Source organism: Agelaius tricolor, unplaced genomic scaffold (genome assembly GCF_023055355.1).
Source record: "Agelaius tricolor isolate 1412-34295 unplaced genomic scaffold, bAgeTri1.0.p SCAF_6, whole genome shotgun sequence".
Lineage (NCBI taxonomy): Eukaryota > Metazoa > Chordata > Aves > Passeriformes > Icteridae > Agelaius > Agelaius tricolor.
In genome coordinates this window covers 35851985-35868435 of record NW_027269266.1, presented here as the reverse complement: position 1 = coordinate 35868435, position 16451 = coordinate 35851985, and the positions used below count along the sequence as shown (strand labels likewise).

The 16451-nt window shown below is 37.4% G+C and overlaps 1 protein-coding gene across 5 annotated transcripts in view; it reads left to right on the top strand.

Moving 5' to 3' along the window:
• Positions 1–16451, top strand: part of ZNF385D (zinc finger protein 385D) — a 418148-nt gene that overhangs the window by 238275 nt on the left and 163422 nt on the right. Inside the window, exon 1 of one of the 5 annotated variants that reach the window (XM_071429339.1) lies at positions 14071–14446. The exons of the other annotated variants lie outside the window; for them this stretch is intronic. Within the exon in view, the coding sequence (XP_071285440.1) occupies positions 14425–14446 (22 nt within the window). The 5' untranslated portion in view covers positions 14071–14424. Of the gene's footprint in view, positions 1–14070; positions 14447–16451 lie in introns of those variants that run through there. 5 annotated transcript variants of the gene reach the window in all.

The following is a 16451-nucleotide window of genomic DNA, read 5'->3' as shown; positions in this document are numbered from 1 at the left end:
CACTGGATGTTTACTGCAGAGCTGGCCACAGATATTGTATGCTGGAAACAGTGCTTTACCCACTGCAAGCATCAAGTGAGATTTTTCCTTTTTTCTTTTCCACCTCTCTTTTCCGCCTCTCTTTTCCACCTCTTCTTTTTTTTTAATTTTTCCTTTTTTAAATTTATTTTTTAAACTAATCTGGTTTCCTAAACTTTAGGATTTAGGATCTGAAAATCTCTCTTCCCTTTTTGGATGTACATATTTTTTTAATTAGATTATTAAATTCTATGCAATACTTGCTTGCAATCCTCCCCTCCTAATTAAAATTGGACTTTGATGCATTTCAAGACTTCATTAGAGGGCAGGTGGAAGGGAATCTTGGCTTGACTGGCTGTGAAATGCGTTCACATCTATAGATATGTTCTATGAAATAAATATGAGAGGGGGAGAAAATATACTTTGATAGTGTTTGAAAATGCAGTTAACACTGCCATGGGTACAAGTGTGAGAGAGAAGAGAGAATGATTGGGGATGGAAGATTGAGAAGAAGAGTGAGAAATCAGGAGATGAGTTAAAAAGAGAGCTCCTGAAAATACTTTCAAATTCCTTACAAAATAAACAAAATAAAAAAACCCACAAGAGCAAAACCTTTACTGAATGAGTCAAATGAGTCATAATATGGAAAGAAAGTAAATGAATCATCATATAGAAGGAAAGTAAATGAGTCATAATATAGAAAAAATGAATAGAAAAAAACTTCCATATGGAGGTAGCAGGCAACATAACCATACCTTTACTCTGAAAAATTTAAACAAAGTATTGCTGCTATGTTCCAGGATGTGGACTAAAGTACTGTGTCCAGAGGAAAGAAAAAAACGTGTAAGGATGTATTTCCCTGTCTTATAATTGCTATAAAACAAAATATTTATGCTCTCAAAACCATGTTAATGTATTTTTTCCTTAAAAGCTGTGTAAGAATATGGCCTAGTACAGTCAAGAGTTTATGGAAAATAAATAGAATTCATTATATTGAAAATGGATTCCTGAGAAAGATCAATAAATGCTATATGCAGCAGAATAAACTTATCAAAATGTAAATATTTTAAACAAAACAGAATTTAAGAATTTCCAAGATAAGCTATTCTCTTAAAGTGCACTGAAGATATTTTCTAGTTTACATAATGTAATTAAATTCAAATTCCTCCCGAAGACATTATTGGCAGGGTGATTTAATGTGGTGATAAGGATAAAAGTGTGGCATGTCTGAAGGCCACAAGAGTTTTATAAAATTGCATTTGAAAGCTGACAACAATTGTTTACAAGATTTTTTTTTTTAAACTACTCAATAGTGTCACAGTGAACAGACCTTTATCTTTATTAGCAGCACAACCCTGTTCCTGACACAATTTGGGTCAAGTTCACCCCAATGTAACTTTGATAGTCTTACAAAATCTATACAAGGAGAAAATGACCCATTTTTCTCCTGTGAACACAGTGTAAGGAAAATCTGAGTCAGTGTTTTCTTACAAATAATAAACTATTTTGTGTCTATTCTTTCAGCATTAAGAGGGATTAGTACAGGTTTTATATACACTTCCTCACAGTTGCATTTTTCATGTGATGGGAGATGTTGTGAGTCAAATGCTGCTGTACAGCCAAGAACTCCAGGGATTCAGCCTTTTTTCTTTTACTAACTAATCCTTCTTATGATATTTTAAATCCACATTGCATCTGTAAAACAGGGGTATACTATTTCCTATCTTATAAAATCATCTAGTAGCAACTGCAACAGCTCTTGCAAAAATATCATTTTATCATAAATGCTAATGTCCTTTCATCCTTTTATATTTTGAGTGCCTTAAGTCTGGTAAATTAGGACTCCATCAGTCAGGTTACAGAAAGATTAATTCTGTGAACAATATCTTGACACTGGTGGGGGGAACATCTCAAAAGGTGACAATATTTTACTGGCAATGAGTGAGTGTCATTTACCTTGCTTAGTTGAAAGGGTCTCAAGCTCGGAATAAAAAGGGAGAGAGTTATTTGTATAGTGATGCTTCCCACTGGAGGAGCTTTACAGCCAAACTGTCGCTCTTTAAAGGATTTATTTGTTCTATAAGAATGTCATGGTGTGACCCTAGAATGACTATGGTATCTAGCTAGTCATCAGAAATTACTAATTATCCCTCTCATAATGTACATGCTCTGATGACTCATGTAATATGCCTTTATTATCTCATAATTTGGCTTTTCTGATGCATTCAAAAATGTGTACATCTGTGTAACAGTAGTAATAAACATCTGCCTTTGCTAAAGTTCTGTAAATCACATACTTTGCAATTTCTAGGTAAGAACTATTGCAACTCCTGTGATGTCCCCCTTCCAAGTAAAAGGTGTTTCTTGTTCAGTCAGTCTTGCATCTGTCGTTTTAGAAAATCTCCTGGCAGGCTTGAATACACATTAGTCAAAGAAGGAAGATCAAAGGCTAATCCATTCGTAGCCTCTCAGATCTGACCTTCCCTTAGAAAATATTCAATGAAAAGTTTAAAATGACTCTTAACAAAAGGGCAAAAGACTATAGCAGAAAAATATGAAATATGAAGTATGAGCAACAGCAGGACCAAACCACCAGTTCATCTGTTTCTGAACTTGAAAATCAGATTACATAGTCATATAACATGTAAAGAAAAATCTGTTTCTTTGAGCTTGCTGTTTGACTGTTATATTTTTTTTTGTAACTTTCTTCTAAAGAAACCCTGAAAGCATTAATGATAAAATACATTGAAGCCTTGAAACTGTGGTTTCTTTGTGATTGATATTACTTCAAAAATACCTGAATTTCTAATTTTCTGGATTTTATATTAAAATCTAACTCCAGTGAAAAGTCAATAATTAATAATTCTTTTTAAAATATCAATATATTGTGATTCCCTTTAATGAGGCACCTAAGAATAACTCTCACTCAGAATAACTCACACTCCCATTTTATTGCTTATAAAAAAAATTTCAATTAGCAGGAGGCTGCTCATCAATTTTGTGAAGCATATTCTCAGTTAAAAATTGTATTTTAATAGTGAGCTTGCATTTTTTATCTCTGGGGAAAAAACCCCAAACAGTAAACTAATAAATAGCTTACATGGGCATTGAGGACAGTTTTAATTGTCTTGATTCAGACCAAGGCATTTTCCTTTGGTTTTGCCTATCTTTGGTGACACATTGATGTGAGACACTGAACCTGAAGATTGTCTTTTATTGTGTACTCCAGTGGAATCCTAATTTAAGACATTCATAGCATCAGACAGAAGTTTATAAAATCACAAGCTTATTAAACTACTCGGCAGGTGTCTAGGAGACTGTAGTCCCGATTCCTGCTGGGACTGGGTGATGATGAGAGGTAAAGCACATGCTGTGGAACTGTGGATAGTAGTCCTTGCATAAGGGGACAAGACTTATACAGCCTGCAGAATTGCTGGCTAGCTCTATCTGGAGCTATTCTTCCCATCTGCCAGGTGGTTTCACTGGCCTTTTTTCCAGGGGAAGACCATCTCAGAGGACCTTGACTAAAACCATGGTTTGCTTTCATTCCTCCCTTATGCATTGTTTGGGATAGTCTATTAAAATAGGTTCCTAACCTGGCCAGAACAGTTACAAGACCCAGAAGACAGAGCAATAGCCAGTCATGACATTTTTTATGCTGAACAGCAATGAGCATGAAATTATAAATAATATTATTATTTATAATAATAATAAAATAAACCATGAAATATCCTGAATTATAATAAAATATAATGCTGAAATATTCAGCATTATAATTTAACTTCCTCTTTCTAATCAAATGTCTCTGGCACACTGATAGGAAGTAAAAAGTAACACAATAGCTTGCAAATTTTATCACTCCTAGTTCTACCCTTCGACTGGCTTTATATCGATGATGAAAAATAAATCACCTTGTTGAGGAGGAATGAATGAGAAAAAAATGAGGAAGCTGGAATCCTAGTGTGGCTTTTGACCTGTGTAGCAAGTTAATTATACACTTGAGAAAGCATCTAGTATTATTGTGTTACACTGCATGCATTTGTGTGTGCACAAGGCTGGATACAAATATGTGTGTATATTAGCATGCATATATGCTTTATGCAACAGTGCACGGCCTCGTGGTCGGTACTTCCTGAATTTGTTCCTAAAGTCATTGGTTTTAAAGGATGAAAATGAAAATAGAGCATGGCCCAGTGGATTTTAATGTATAGACAGTTACTCTTGGTAAAAATAATTACTTAATTAAATGCTCTGGTGGACAGTGATTAAGGAAGGAAGTGGTAGATAAGTGATGAAAAGTGTATCAGTACATAATTATCAGAAACTTAGAGAACATGATAAAATAACTTTAGTGGGATTAAATAGGCACTGCAGACTTCTGCATGAAGTGGTTTTACTGAGGCCTTCTCTTTCTTACACTATTTTCCATGAAAGCTTTTCTGTCAGTGATGCAGTTTTCCATTGCACAAAACTAAACTGCCAAATCAATGCAACCCTCAGATGAACTAGAAGTCACTTTTACATTGCAGTCAACTCTGTCTGAGCAGCCAGAACATAAATGTTCATGAAATGACAATCGCCTTCTCATATATGGAGAAAATGGAGGATCTGCAAGAGAAGTGAGCATAGAAGTCCAGTTCACCATTCCTGCACCTTCTGCTCTGCTATCTGCACATCCTTCCCCAGGGCAGAGAAACAGACCCCTACAGCCAGCTCTTCATCCATTAACACTTCAGGCTATTATAGTATTGACATAACATGGTCCTCCTGCATAAGATGGAAACATAAACAGCCAGTACACTTGGAGCACTTGTCTCATTTCTACAGAGACTAAAGAGATGTGGCTGGGACTTTCAAACCTAGCTGAAATTCTTTCAGCTGTAATGTTCTGCAGACATATGAAGTGAAGCTATGAGATATATCTTCGTCTGTTGTATTCTGTTCATCTGTATAGCGCAGAGAAGAAAAAATTCTTTGAGGGCTTAGACCAGAATTTTCTGTCTCTCTATACATATTTAGACACCTAGAGTAACTAGGCTTATTATAAGTGTTACTGAGCAGCAAACTAAAAATCACTGAATTATATAAAAATAGCCACAACACTCTATTTAGTCTGTTGAATTTCAAAATTATTAATTTTCTAAGTATATTGGCATAAATAAATTGCAAAGTGTCTGTATTGAGCCAGACCCTGGAAAGTGCGTGTCAAAGAAGTTATATGGCTTTGAGGTACAGTGTGTTTGTTCAGCTGTGGAAAACAGAGCTTACCTATAGGCTGCTATTATGGCAGGGTGCTTTTAAATCTGATAATTTAATTCAGAGGTATGGCAGATCAAAAGGAATCTGTACAGAAAAGAGATGCAATGAGAAAGGAACGGATACAGACAGAAGTTTTTTGCTGTACATGACATTCTAAATTATGGTGGCAGAAGTCTCTGTCAATAAGATCAAAAGGTGGGAACAGAGATGAAAACACTCCTTTTACTATTGTTTATTATAAACCAGGCAGGATTGTATTTGAACATTATTGGCAGAAGGTTAAGAAGCAGTTCCACCCTTCCATTTTCCCCGGAAAAGAATATTGAAACATTTGAAATTAGAAGAAATAAATAGTTTCTGGATGATTTTTAACATTCTTTTCCTGTTCACTAGTAACACTAAATGCCTATATCACCTAAACAGCAACTTTGTGACATGCTCCCATTTTTTTTCTTAAAGGTAAGCATGAATACTTTAAGTTAAAATATTTAAAGTTAAAATACAGGGATTTTAGCAGACCATGGTTATTGTAGGATGAGAGCTTGGTCATTCAAGAGTTGTACTTTTTTTCTGTGCCTGACATTTTTGAGACAGAATTTTTGATCTTTGATTTTTTTTTTTTCAGAGTGTAACATAGAGGCACTCTAGGGTCACGTAAGAGCCCAGGAAATTTCCCCTCTCACTGAGGAAGCTAATTTATAGTTAATTCCTTAGGAGATCATTCCAATCTTCTTGAATAAATTATATGCTTGTTTCTCTTGCAGGTGTTCCTCATGTTCTGTTTTTAAGTGCTGCTTAGAGTTGGTGAGCACAGTTGGTAGTTGCTGTGGTGATCCCAGATGGAGTTGAAATTCAGTAGGTGTGCGTGATCTGCAGGGATCCCAGATTGTTTAAGGGATTTGGAAGCCTTGGCTGAGATTCAGCTGGCAGAGTGTGTATGTGTACATGTGTGTGTGTCTCTAGGAGTGAGGTAGGTGCCTAAGCTCCCTTTGGATTGGTGAAACTCCAGTCAATACAGTTAATGGAGCTCAGAGAGCTGCTTGGCCACCCAAAGCTGTTGTCTATTTCCAGATGTAATGAGTAACTCTTCTGACTTTGTTGACTGCATCAGTTTGATCTGCTTTGACTGTGGTGGGAAATTAGGCATCCAGATTGCAGGTACACACACAAATAGACACATAAAACCTGAAGTGTCAGTCTCTGAGTCAAATCCCACCTACAGCGAGGTATTGCTGATATTTTCACTTCATGACAATTTGTTTCTTGCACTCTGCTGTGGAGCTTGCATGTGTGGAATTACAAAATGCTTGCACCTGGACAGGCCTATCAAATTCAGTGCTGCTGTGAATAAATCTAGTACAGATTTTTAAAAACAATCTCATAAAAAGTTGAATTCTGTTCTATAACTTGCATCCTTTTATAGCCTCAAATTAGTGTCTTGCCTGCTGCCATTGTCTTCTCCCCTTTTTGCATGGCACTTTCTGACTTGCATTTCCTTTGATAGTTATAGCTAAAACAATTTTTCCTTGAATATGAAAGAGGAATTCAGATGCAGCAATAGTGTTTTCTGTGAGATTAGTTTAACTGTTTCTATGTCACTGGAGATGAAATTTCTTCCTGTCAGATTACAATTTATCATGGGATGAGTTGCCTCAGGAGGTGTCTGTAGCACTGGCTACTTCAGTTGAGGTGCTGTCTCTTAAGGTCATTAAAGTAGGATATGCCTGAAGCTCCTGCCTCTTCTTAGCTGCAAATATGGTGCTGGCACCTTGCAATTGCTTTGGGTGCTGCTGCAGGGTATCTCAGTTCTCCAAAGCAGGAGGGAAGTTGTAATGCTGTGCAGCTGCCAGTGTTTGTGTCCCTTCCTGGCTGTGGGTCTGTGCTCCAGCCTCCCTCCCAGTGATAATCCAGTAGAGAAAGCAAACTGCTTTGCACCCATTCACACTGGGACTGCACATGCTGGCATTTTCCTCTTGCAGTACTTGAGTACTTGAACCACAAGTAAGTACTTGAACCACAGCTCAGTGCCTTCATGATCACGGGGAAACTTAAAATCATACTGCATTGCTGCTTTTTTTTTTCCCTTTTCTTCTTTGAACAATATAAAAAAAAGTGAAGGAATGTTTTTTTTTTTGTGCACGTATCTTGAAGTACTTCCCTTTAGGTACTTAAGGGTATGGAAAGGGATTTATTTTTAATGTTCTATAGGAGCAAACAGAATACAAATAAGATCAGTTGCAGATTTTTGTGTTTCAAGATATTTTTTATAGGAAAATTAGAAGCAGAAATGTTTGGGAAGAAAAGAGCTAAAAAAGCCTTGGGAGGAAAATTGATGCTGCCTTAGATTACTAGAGGTCACTAGATGACTAAAAAAGTTGTTTCATGTTCAGAAAATGTCAAACTTTAGCTTAAAGTCTTTCCTGGTTCAGCCACAAAATTAACAGAGCAACCAGAATTTAACACACAACTTGGAACAAAATTATAAAAGAGGAATCAAATACTAATCAATATAAATTAGAAGTAAGAAGTATGGAAAATTTATAGGGAAAGCTGGAAGCAGGAAATGAAAATTCTGTGGTTGGCAATGCAAAGGGCAATAAAATGATTTTAGTGTACTAATAGCAAAAGTCCTAATCATATAAGCCACTAGATGGAGATAGTAAGATTGTTACAAGCGATTTGAAAGCACCATAAGTGGTAAAAAAAATATTTTTATCCTATATTTTGAAAAATGCTTGATGCAGTCTCCATGTAATGAGTGTGCTAAGGCACTTTCCAAAAGGACTGGAGGGAAGAAAGGAAGATGTAAAGCAGCAGCTGCTTGTACTAAAGGCTATTTAAAATCAACAGTCCTGGACAATTTGCACACAAGAGTCCTAAATGAAGTGTTGAGAAAATTTCCAGTTCTTGCACCTTGTTGAAGGAAAAAAAAAAGAACACTCAACAACTCAAAACCAAACAAGCAACAAAAAACCCCACCCAACAACCCACCACCCCTCTCCCAAAAAAGCCCCAAACAAACATTCCCACCTTAAAACATAGGCTGATACCTGTGCAATAAATGCTTTTTTATCATTTTAAGCTAAATTAGGTGATCTCTAATTAATAATGTAATAAATTGTTATTTTAATTTCATCAAACACAGTAAAAGCAGGCAGAATGAGTAGATGAGTTTACTATATACTATCTCTTCTTTTACTTGAGACTTATAAGTTGATTGATAAAAATTATTATAGAAATAATAGAAGTGCATAGGTTTGGCAATTTGATCCTGTAATCAGAAATGCAAAATGCATCCATTCATAGATCAACAGATGCATCTTGTAAATCAGAGTGCAAAAATAAAAAAATCCTGAGTGTGAAATCTGTACAAAACTTTTTAGTACAACAACTGGATTTCTAAATTTAAGTTTTTTAAATTGTGAGAATACAATGTCTGAATTTGGTGATAAGTCTACAAGGTATATTGTAAAATTGTAGAGAGCGTTGGAAAGATGGACAGAAATAGTGAAACATTAATTAATCATTCACCTCACAAGAGGTAGTGATGAATTGTCTGGTTGTGATATGCTCAAACTCCACATGTTAGAGAAATTGTTCTGAAATCTGTACAGAAATAAAAGGGGAAGAGGGATAAATGGAGGATTATGCAGGTTGGACATGTTGTCATCAATTCCAGTTTTCATTTTTGAGGGGGGAAAATTACATTTTGTATGTGGGTGTGTTTGAAAATATATTTGACATGCATTCAGACAAGCTTTTTGGTCTTGTTTGCTTTTAAGATCATATTTCTGTTTAAAATTGTTATCAATATACATAGTCAAAGAAGCTTCTGCACCAGTTGTGTATTCATTCACATTTATTAACTTAAATCTTGTCCCATGCTTAGGAGCAGAAGATGACAGGAGTGGTCATTTAGTGAAACACTTAGCAGCAACAGTGCCCAAAATGTGGGTTTGGTTTTATGTTGGCTACATTCTGCTTTTTTTTTTTAACAACTATCCATACCTATTGGAAGGAAATTCAGAAGAATATGACCTTTCAATTGCTACATGTTATCTGTGTTCAAACTACAAAATACCAGAAGTAGTAGCTTTAAGCTTAGAAAAAAGCATATTTTTCTATTTATATTTCTTAAGCTGTGTATGTGGAAAATCCCAGTTGCTTAAAAAGAGCAGTGCTGTAAGTACTGTTACTGAACTGATAAAGTCTGCTTGGCAAAGCTTTGTAAAGGCTCTCAGAATCAAAAGTGAGCCTGTTTACCTCTTGAAAATGCTTTTATAGGAGGTTCTGGTTAGCCATTTGCAATAGAGAAAGGAGCAGTTGATCAGATAGCAGCTAAACTAATGAAAAGCATCATGGAAGTGACAGGAAGATTAATTAAGTTCCTCCAGTTGTATTCACGTGTTGTGGTACAGAGTTCCTTCGGGTACTGCTGCAGTTAAATGGTATTCATGGTGACAAATATTGCACATTTCCAGAAGTGACACTTCTGAGTCAAGGGTAAAAAACACATTTGGTAGTTTTAGCCCGTGAAGAATGTTCAAAACCAAAGATGAGCCTATGTGGTTGTTTAAAATATACAAATGTAACTTGCTCCTTCCCTTCTTATCCTTTAGTGTAACCTCAGGAGATTAGTAATGAATTACAAAATCTGCATGATTGTGTAGGATGTCTTAAACTGCTCCAGATGGCTTCAAAATAAAAACAAACCAAACTTCTAGCTGATGTACTTAGTATATTTGATTTGAGGCACAAAAATATGTGTGCTTGGAAACATTTTCAATTACTTTTGGAGGCTTACAAAGCTGTGGCTTGTTTGCTGTTCTTTCTTTCTGCACTGTGGTCACTAATAGGAATGAAACAACTTCAATACATAAATTTCCAAATTATCTGGAAATTCTAGACCCACTTTGCTTGCAACAGTCTTTTAGTTTTGGGATGCATTTGATGAATTAATAGGCCAAGTGTGATTTGGATTGTTTCTCCCATTTCTTTTTCAGAAATGAATGTTTCTACAATAAATTTTTGTTCCTAATAGCTCTCTCTGTACAGTAGACGAAAATTATTTTAGGAAAATCTGGAAACCTCTGAGTTGTATGACATCTTTTAGCCTACTGCACATGATGCATAGACTTAAAATGTTGTGTCACTAGTGTATTTGTTGACTATTATTATACTTCTGCCAGCAAAGAGTTCCTCGATCTGCTTCTGCATTTGCAAGAGATGATCTGTGGTCAGCCTCGGTAACTGACATTCATCAAAGCCAATTGGTAGTAGTTTGGGTATAAATCTAATATTAGTTGCCTCCTGGGAGAGTTCAAGACTGGAAGAGGGTTTTCCAGGAATCCTAGGGAGTTAACTGGGTGCATTAATGTTAAATATTAATTAGTCTCTGCAACAGTCTTGCCTGTGAGTGGCTTTAATACTTATTATGGGAGCATTGCTTAAATCATTGGATAGATAAAAATCAGTAGAAAGCACAGAACAGAGGAGCTATTTCATGAAGTTGGCCCTCTGTCTCTAGATCGAGTCAAATATGGGGAATAATCTGTAGCTTTACCAGGTCTGGACAAGTATAGGGCCTGTGCTGTGCTTCTGGGCCATGTCTGCTATGTGCTTTTTGTTTATTCCAAGGAGGCGATCCTGTGGGTTGTTCTATATTTTGAAAATCTGCCCTTTGTGGCAAAGCTTTTACCAGGGGGAGAAAGGGAAGAAGAACTCAAGGTAGAGATGCTGTTATAAAAAAGAAACAGGTTGTTGGAAAAGAGGATTTCAGGGAGTTGAAGTTGCTTCTTTTATTAGAAATAAGAATGAGGGCTAGCTGGTTTAGGAGAAGTAATTTTATTCTTGTTATGTTTATGCTATGTGAACCATGCATGAAAATATGATAATTTTGCAGTTCACTGGTATCTGTAGCAAAGTAAAATGCTGGTTAACCTGTGCCGGCTTGTTGATGGTTGGAGAGTTTGCACCATGGGCTGACATCATGGACTAATTTGCTCATTCATTCTGCATGATCCTGCATGCACAGGCTGGGTCTACTCAAATCTCCAGGCACACATAAGTGTTTGCTGCTCCTGACTGTACTTCCTTACAGCTGTTCTCAGCAGAATCCTCAGTGCTTGCATTAAAACACCAGCCATTTGGGATTGCAATTACTAAACTAAACCTTGCTTTCACTGACAGTGACAATATCCCACTCAGGGAATAAAATTTAGTTTTTCTTCCTTGCTTGAAACCCTACTTCTTTTTGCAGCTTATTAATGTTGTATGTGTGTGAGTGAAAGCAGAGTTTGTCATAGAGTATGTGAATTTGGGCTGTGAAAGCTTTCCAGTGATTTTTCCCTCCTACCTTGCATTTCAGTAGTTGAAAAGAAATTGAAGTTCTTGTTTCAGTTTCTTTGTTTACTTTAATTGCATACTTACTTTCAGAACACAAATAAGATGCAATAGGGAGGAGGGAGGTTGTCCTTCTTGTTTTACATCCTACAGGGCAAAACAAAACTAGAGGTAACATTCAGAGCCAAGTAGTGGAGAACATGTCAGTCAGAACACAAGGCACTTTGGTGTTTACATTGCCTAAGGATCTGACCTGCCATCAGACACCACCAAACTGGTACAGGTATTGTAGCAGAACAGCATTTCAAGAAGGGGTGTTGAAAGGCAGCAAGGTCCTTGCCTGAGCACTAATTGCACATCTACACAGACATGAACATTCTGTTCCCATGGCATGAATCAGGAGGCATGTTGGCTTCGTGGAACATTGAGGTAGCCTACATCTTGCAGAGTTTGACTCCTGGCAGAATAACCCCAATCCTTTTTTTCTGTGATAGGGTAAATGCAGCTTAACAGGCAAATGCTGTGCCTGGGTGCAGACTGTCTCAAAGGACGTCACGCAGTGCCTCTGCAAAAGCACTTCAGAGCTGGAAAAGGAGCTGAAGGATTTCACAGAGAATTGATTCTCTGAGCTTTTACCCTCTGTGAAGGGAGAGGAGGGAATGCTTGTGCTGCAGAAGGCTCCTGATAGTAGCTTATACCTACTGCTCAGGGAACATCAGAGTGTTTCAGCTGAGATATTTTAAACCAGTCTTTGAGGATGGTATTTTCCCTTTTAGCAAGGTGTCCTTCCTGTGTTTTAGAAGTTAATGAGCATTGTAATGATGAAATAAATGAAAGGAATGTTCTGGGAAACCCTCTGTTATGTGCTGTCCACACTATGTAGTTGAAACATAGGCCATGATTTCTAGACAGCTTTTTTTTTCCTCCAGGGATTTTTAGATGTCATTTCTTCACTGTGATTTAAGATCTGCTTAACTTACATTGTTGGTCAGTTTGACCCACACAAGAAGATTTGGTCTTCCTGCCTTCTGCACTGTAGCCTCAAAGTGCACTCCTGCACTGTGTGCTTTTCAGTCGTGAAGAAAAGCTTATTTGGGAGTTTGTGTAGCATGGATCTCTTGTTTCAGGGCTTGCCTCTTGCTAGGGGCAGCTGAAATAAGAAAGGGCACTGAGAAAGGCTAGGTATCAGAAATGAATAGCAGTGGGACTGCCGGTGAGGGACAGGACTGAAATTGGTGCCCCAGTTCCCTGTCAGCGTTTAATCTCAGTGACATTCATACAGGTGGCATGAAACCTCAGGAGGGCAATGCTGCAGAGGACTCTTGCTGAGAGATGCATAGCAGCACTCAGGTACACCAGGGCTCTTACCTCTGCTGCTGCACCTGGAGCGTTCGTTGGCTGCGGTGCTGCTGTGATAATTTTGCCTGAAGTGATTGGACCTCATGAAATAGTACTTATTGTGTGGTGGTTTTACAAATAAGAAGTGGAGCTTTAAATGAATTATACCTGTCATCCTCTTTCCTGTAGAATGAAAGCATTCATCCCATTAGATCCTATTATAATGAAATAAACACTTCAGCATACTGTCCATTACTTTTTGCCTTTATTTAGTATAAGTGTATTATCACTGATACATGCCAGACTGACAGCAGGAAACCAATGTCCTCTATTGATTCAGAGAAGAGACGTGTGCATAAATACAGACCACATTGTCTTCACCACACTGCTGCACTAGCATGTTGTCGGATCCATCCCGAGGCACTGCCACGTACATGGTTGACAGAATTCTGGTGTTTCTTTGGTCCTTCTTCCTCTGAAGCTGCTACTGGTTTGTGTAGCATCAGGGATTGTGTGGGGACCTATTTACGAACTTTGGACCTCTCCATTTGCCACAGAATAATAGAATACTTACCAGCTGCTAATGACTTATCAACCTGGGCCAGAAAGCAACTAGAGACCTGGAGGGTGAAAGGTTATAAACTCCATCGCAGATCCTCTTGCCATATGTCTCTTGACTTCATGCTTTGTTATTCAGGTGAAGAAATTGTCATTTAAAAAATCAGTTCAGCTGTATTGAAATTGAACTACTTATTTGCCAGCTGCTTTTTAAAAAATAGAAACAGATTTGTTTTTTATCCAACATTTGGGTTGAAATTGTTTATTGAAGTGGAACTATTGATTTAAAAAAAAAGTCTTAAGGGGTACATGATCTTGCAAAGTGCCAGGCATCTTTATCTTCTATTGAAGTTGGGGTATTGAGGCACTCAAAGCTTCTCCTGGAGCCTGCCCTTCAAAGAAAAATACACTAACAATATACGCTTTGTCTTTCCCATCTATTATGTAATTGAGCACGTTATGTCACTAGACGCGTTTACTGCCAAGAAAAAAAAAAGCCTGTATAATTTTAGAAGGGCTTTTTTTTTTTTTTTTTTTGGTCCACAACCAGTGTTAGGTTAACCAGGATATAAGAGCATGTTGTTGCGAGCTGGAAACGAAAAGATCTGTTTGTAGTACTCTTAGTCCTGATGTCACAGGCACAGCAAGGACATCAGAAGGAGGAGTCAGATTACAGTAAGAATGGGCAGTGCAGCATGCAGCCGGAGTAAACGCTAAATCAGACAGGGATTGTATCAGGGATAAGACTGCCTGCAAAGCGCTCATCCTGAGGAGGCACACTGCTCTCTCACGCTTCTCGTGCTGGGAAATTTCCACATAATGTAGAATGAAAAAGCTCTGTTTTACATGTCAGCCCTGTGCAGGAGCTAATGCTGAATACACAGCCGTGGGATCCTGACTGCATGATTAATGAGAAACATAATGTATTTTGGTAAGTGTTAACCGTCATGTAATTCTGCTTCTGCTCACATTATCAATAGGAGTGATTATTACAGATTTCGGATTCAAGAACATTTCGTGCTGGCACGCACCTAAAACTGACAACTGGGGAATCCTGCCGGCTGTGCAGTTTGAAAGGATTCCATTGTCTGGGAAATTTTCTGTTTGAGTGGGCTACTGCGTAGTTCTAGCGCTTTGAAAAACAAGCTAGATAAGATGAACTCATGCTAGGTTTGTTTTAAATGAACTTGTGTTTCATCTGCTGAGAGGGGATGAGAAATGCTTGTGAGGCATGGGAAGTTTTAGATGAACTTAATGTAATGGGCGAGCTGCTACTGCACTGTCAGTGCTGGGGAGGCACAGCAAACCTCAGTATTTCATTCAGCTTTTAGTTTGAAGAATTCCAAGGTATAAAGGGGAAACAATGTTTTATTTGCAGTGCTGCGATTGCCGAGTACCCTGCATTGTGCACATCACCGGTGTGGAGTTGGCTCCTAGCATGCCACAAAATGCCTATTATTTTAAGCCTTTAGGGGTCTTGGAGCTGTTAAATATTTGTGCAGAGTTTAGTTTTGTTGCTTGACAGAAATCTTCCTTCAGCTTACAGCTGAGCTGGCTGCATATCCTAAAAACATGCTGGAGTGTAGAGCTATGTCTGAGCAATGTAGTGCTGCAGTACTGGGCTGGGATGTACGATTACAATATAATGCTGCAAGTTAGTGCTGTTAAAGAGAAAGAAAAACAAAATATAGAATTTGGTGGTGTGATGGAAAAATGCTATTCTTGGCTTCTTGAAATCTCATCTAGTCTCACTGTTAATTTATAGCAGCATAGTACTTAGAATGAACAGAGAGCAGGGAGTTGAAGGATTTCTGGGACATTCAGCAGCTTTCTCAGTTTCATTAAATATTGAATCAGGAGTTCACTTCCAGCTTTAAGGGAAGAACTTTTGTAATATTCTCAGCTCTGTCAAAAAAGTACTATGCCTTTTGCCATGGTAAACACTGTCTTCTTATTTTCATAAAACTAAAGACTATGCATGTATGTGTGATTTGTCTTTAACAGTGAAATACATCAATTATGAAAGCCGATAGATTTAGATGTAAACTAACCTAGCAGAAAGATATATACAAATTGGTTGAGTTGTGAAAACTGTTCAGTGTTCAAATATAAATTTTCAATATTTTAGCTTTACTACATTTTCAAAAGACTGAGGAGGAATAGGCAAGCAATATGTTTTTAGGTTTGAGTAATTTGGATTAAGTCTCTTCACCATTAAAGAAGCCAGGTTAACTTGCTATTCATCTCTTTCCAGTATTTTTCTACCTTCAACAGAACTGCAAGTGCAAGATCGATGGTTTTTTTGGTTGGTTGGCTTTTTTTAACAATCAGTTTTTCTTGTGTGGGATTAGAAGTTGCAGTTTTCTGAAGTTATAGAGTTAGGGTATTAGGTACATGTTAGCTGCATGGTATTGGATTTTTAATTTTTTTTTCTGTCTGTAATTTTCAGAAGCATGTAATGGTGATCAAACTTTTTTTGGAGTTACTTGGAAAAAATAAAAATCGCTGTATCATATTCTTATTTGTTTTCTGGTGCAACACAAGTTCTTAAATGGAAAAAAACTGTGGTGTGCTTTGTAGTGAATTTCACTACTGAGAGCAGAGCTGAAAGTTTCTGCTAGGCAGGTTCTCTGTCTGCTGTGTTCAGTCTGAAGTTTCCTTCAATATTAAGTTTTAAATGAACATTCTTGTTCCTGTCTTTTGCATAAGAAAGCATGAGCTGGGGGCTATTTACCTGTGGTTATTTGGGGTATTTTCTTATTATTCTGGGTATTTTCCTGCACTTTCAGTGAGAAGGAAGAACATCTGTAATCTCACCTGTCCCTGTTACTGCACAAAGCAGTATTGCACTGAGCCAGATGAAAGCCTGACTGCGTACATCGTGCACCTACTTTGATTTCAAATGGCTACAGCCATCGCATAGACAATATTGGAAT